This window comes from Elephantulus edwardii, unplaced genomic scaffold (assembly GCF_000299155.1).
Source record: "Elephantulus edwardii isolate Elephantulus edwardi_28Jun2011 unplaced genomic scaffold, EleEdw1.0 scaffold00118, whole genome shotgun sequence".
NCBI classification, from domain to species: domain Eukaryota; kingdom Metazoa; phylum Chordata; class Mammalia; order Macroscelidea; family Macroscelididae; genus Elephantulus; species Elephantulus edwardii.
In genome coordinates, this window is record NW_006399868.1 from 6080 (window position 1) to 10359 (window position 4280).

At 56.6% G+C, this 4280-nt stretch overlaps 1 protein-coding gene across 1 annotated transcript in view; it reads right to left on the minus strand.

Annotated features, from left to right (window-relative positions):
- The window catches only part of RAX (retina and anterior neural fold homeobox), a gene marked incomplete at its 3' end in the record, with an annotated part of 4902 nt that extends 858 nt beyond the window's left edge, over window positions 1-4044 (minus strand). Inside the window, exons 1-2 of the mRNA XM_006892750.1 lie at window positions 3777-4044; window positions 3216-3469 (exon numbers count right to left, since the gene is read on the minus strand). Of these exons, the coding sequence (XP_006892812.1) occupies window positions 3216-3469; window positions 3777-4044 (522 nt within the window). The remainder of the gene's footprint in view (window positions 1-3215; window positions 3470-3776) is intronic.
- Window positions 4045-4280: the final 236 nt, after the last annotated feature.

A 4280-nucleotide genomic window follows, 5' to 3' on the forward strand; every position in this document is an offset into this window, starting at 1 on the left:
TGTCCCCACTTCCACCAACCCCACCTCCACTGTCCCCACCTCCACCAACCCCACCTCCACTGTCCCCACCTCCACCAACCCCACCTCCACTGTCCCCACCAATGGGTGTCACTGTCCCCAACTCCACTGTCCTCACCTCCACCAACCCTACCTCCATTGTCCCCACCTCCACTGTCCCCACCTCCATTGACCCCACTTCCATCATCCCCACCAATGGGTGTCATTGTCCCCACTACATTCCCCTTTCCCCGGACTGGGCGACCCTGGAGCCTGGAGCCTCTGATCTTCCTTCCTGCACCCCACGACCTCTGTTTTCCACCCGCATCACTCCATCTCTCCCCACTGCCCTACACTCTCCCACAAATGAATCTGCTTCCAAATCCTGTGGCATAACAAAGTGAAATTAAGCCTGGAATCGGGAGAGGATTTGGGAAGCATATCTCGGCAATTTCAGCTCCTTGAACTGCGGACTGACAACTCCTTGAAGCATCAGTTCAGCCAGCTTCCTCGCTGTTCTCATAGCTGCATATTAGGCTCTGACTTCGCGCTTTTATGTACCCTCTGCCTTGATTACAAACATAGGTGCAATTAGCCCCTCGATGGGCAAACCACAAACCTTACCACCCAGCCATTTTCTCCGACGACTGGTTATAACGGCTTCACAAAAGCAAATGGGCCTTTACCCTCGTGTTTGAACATGTCACTTTTATTTAATTACTATCTGATTGTTATTTCAGATTTTTAAATTATTTGCAAAGATTTTACTAGCTTGTTTAGTATCTCTGTTTTACATTACGGAGTTTTCACATTTAATCTAGATGTCACCGTGTTTTATTGCAAATGTATTTGTTTCTTTACACATAGAAACAAAGTCTTTGCCAAGATGAATTCTTGTTTCTTATACTGAACTCCTGATAGTGAAATGCTTAATAGGGTGTGTAATTAGTGAGCTAGAGACCCTCAAAAACAGAGCACAGAGAATGGGCCTGGTTAGGGGAAAGTCAAGAAAGCACGGGAAAGTCAAGAAAGCACGGGGAAGTGAGGAGGACTGGAGAGGGACGTGGAAAGGGACGTGGGGCGTTAACTGTGGTGGGGGTGGGATGACGGATGGGATTTGTTCTTAGGAAACCTGAAACAACAGAAGCCCACACCTGAGCAGAACAGGGCCAAGTAGGCTTAAGAACCAATGCAAGCCCCCCGCCCCTTCCCCTAAAGTGTTCATCCACACGTTCAAGGCTGTTTCCCAGAACCTTAGCTACTCAGCAGCAGAGAAGGAGAGGGCCCCACCTCACCACCTGTACATCCCAGGCCACGCAGGCAGCATCAGCCAGCCTGAGCTTCCTTCCTCTTATCTAGAAGGACAGACAGAGCTAACTAGACAGGGCTGAAGACCCGTCCTGGCGGTCTGCTGCCACTTAACGGTAGGAGCACGCTGCCGACTCAAGGCACGCAACGCAGCTGGAACCAGAAAGACGGGTAATATTCTCCCTGTTGACTCTTTGCCTCTGAAATCCCACTGGAGGGTCAGCCATGGGTCCTTTCTTACTGCACATAATGTCAGCAGCTGCTATTAACTCCAGAGCGGTCATTGCCCCGTTCCCCCAACTCCACCGCCTGATTGTGTTTGTGTTGTGCGGTGGAGCAGGGTTCTGAAAGCCCGCTAGGACAGAAGAGCACTGCCCCACGTATCACAGAGTCAGAACCGACCCGTAGCTGACCCTCCAGAGGGTTTTCAGAGACAGTTAATCACTCTGGAGCAGATTACCCATCTTTCTCGGGAAGAGCTTTTCCCATGGAGTAGCTGGTGGCCTCGAACCGCGTGCCTTCGAGATTGCAGCTCAGCTTCTTTCCACTAGGCCACCAGAGCTGCCTAGCACTGCTCCATAAGGCTCCCTAAATTGAACGCAAGGGAGCTAGTTGCTTCCTCTACAGCGCGGCTGCTGGGTTACAACCTCCCATCTTTTGATTAGCTTAACTTTGTGCCCCAAGTTTCCTTGATCACATTCTAGCCATGTGGCTGCTGAGAAGTCACAGATGCCTCTCAAGTATCTCACAACTGAGCAGAAAAGCGCAAGCATCCCGAACAGGTACCGCGAGAAAGGAACCAGCGTGGGCTGGGCCGCAGGGCGCCCTGGGCCAGCACCGCAGGGGCTCACACGTCTCTTCTTTCTCTCTCCTGTTCATTCCTTTTCTCTTCTTGGCCTCCCCGCCCCAGGAAGCAGGAGCTAGAATTTCCACCCCCTCCGTGGAATCACTGCGGCTTTACTGCTCTAAATTAGGAGAAATTGAACTGTCTTTGCCACTTAATCCTAAATCACATTAGGGAACTATTTCTTGAAACCATGACGTTTACTCATTACTTTAAACCCTTAAATCGAGCAAGAGAGAGAGAGAGTTAAAAAAAAAAAAACAAACCCAACCAAACAAACTCAAGAGCATGTCCTTCTTTTCAGACAAGACTAAAAGCCCCAAACACTCGAGTGTCCTCGCTTCCTGAAAATCTAATTTATTAGACACGCACCAAAACCCCACCTCGTTTCCCGGCCTTTTATATGCAGGGAAATCCATTCTCAGTGTCCCCCCTTCAGGCCTCTGGAGACTCTCCTTTGGAAATCCTCCCAGATTTTCACAGATGACTAGCAAATATTTAAGGCTTTCAAATATTTTAATGATCAGGGATTAAAGAGAATTCGGCTTTAATTAAAGCGAAAACCCCTTTACAATAAGAAGAAAAGGCCTCAGCAGCGGGAATTTTGGTTGGATGTGCCCCAGAGAAGCAAAAGTCAGTTTCTTAAACAAATCCACCCAAAGTTTCAACCGAGTGGCGCCAGACCGGGTGCAAAGAGGCCGGGGTTTCTCGTTTAACGCGGTGCACGCGGCTGGGGGCTGTTTGGAAGCCGGGCCACCCTGGAGAGATTTTGGGTTTACCTTCTCTTCCTGCCCAGCTCCCCTCCACTTCCACCTGTTTGGTGTAAGCTATTCCTAATTGCTCTTTTAGTTAAAAACAGGGATAAGGTCCCCAAGGATAAGGTCCTAAAGACCGTCTGCAGGGCGCCTTAGGGGAACACAGAAGATGGGAGGGTCCCGGGTCGAGCGAGCGAAGCTTGGAAAGGCCCCCTGGCAACTGGACGAGGTAGCTCGGTGGCCTCGCCGGCTGCTGCCCGGGGCTCTGGCCTGCCCTCTGGGGTCCCCGCCCCCCGCCCCGGAAACTTTACCTGCACTCGGACCTCGGGGAGGTTGACCTTCCCCGCCAGCTCCTCACGGCTGTACACGTCGGGGTAGTGGGACTTCTCGAAGGCGCGCTCCAGCTCGTGCAGCTGGTACGTGGTGAAGGTCGTGCGATTCCGCCGGTGCTTCTTCTTGGGGGGCTCCTCCTCCGCCAGCTTCGCGTCGCCCGCGGGGGGCCCCACCGGTAGTGCGGGGCTCGGCCGCGCCTCCCCGGGCTCCTTGGGGCAGTAGGGACGAGGGGCTGGGGGACAGGCCAGGACAGTCAGACACAACCCGGGGCACCTCTGGGGCCACCCCACGTCCCAGGGCGCAGGCCAGGGACTGAGGGCTCTGAGAACACCAGCCTGGAGCCTGCCAGCAGTGAGGGCTGCTAGGTGGTCCTCAAGGACACTAGTTAGAGGCTCCCCAAGAACAGCTGGGACCCCGCGCCTGGCGTCTCAGGAGAAGCCGAGCGAACTCGGGAGGAGCGAGGCTGCAAGACCTGCGCGCCCCTCATGCAGGCGCCCAAGTTTGGGCGCAGAGGCCGGCAGCGCGGGGTGAGCACTCACCTTCGTACTCGGGCCTCGGGGAGCCCTCGACGCCGCCTCCGGGCACCGGGGACTGAGCCGGTCGTGGCCCCCTCCGCTCGCGCTCCTTGGGGCCCCGGGCGCCGCGCTCGGCGGGGAAGGCGCCCAGGAGCCCGTCGTCCTTGGTGAAGCCCAGGATGGCCTCGATGCTGTGCAGCCGCGCGGGGGTGGCGCCCGGGCCGCGGAGCAGGTGGCCGGCCAGCGCGAAGCTGCCGTCGGCCATGGCGGGCGCGCAACCGGGCAGGTGCATGGGGCGCGGGGCTTCGCGAGAGCGGGGGCGGCTCGACGGGGCTCAGCCGCGCGACGTCCCGCCCGCCCGGCCCGTCCCAAGGTCAAGCTCGCCGGCCACGCGGCTCGGGCTGCGCGCTGCACGCTGCACGGAGCGGGGCGAGCACTCGGCCCACGGCCGCCGGTCCGGAGGAGTCCGCAGGTGGGACCCGCCAGGGGCTCGGGGCGCTGGACAGCACGCAGGCCACGCCCCCGCCA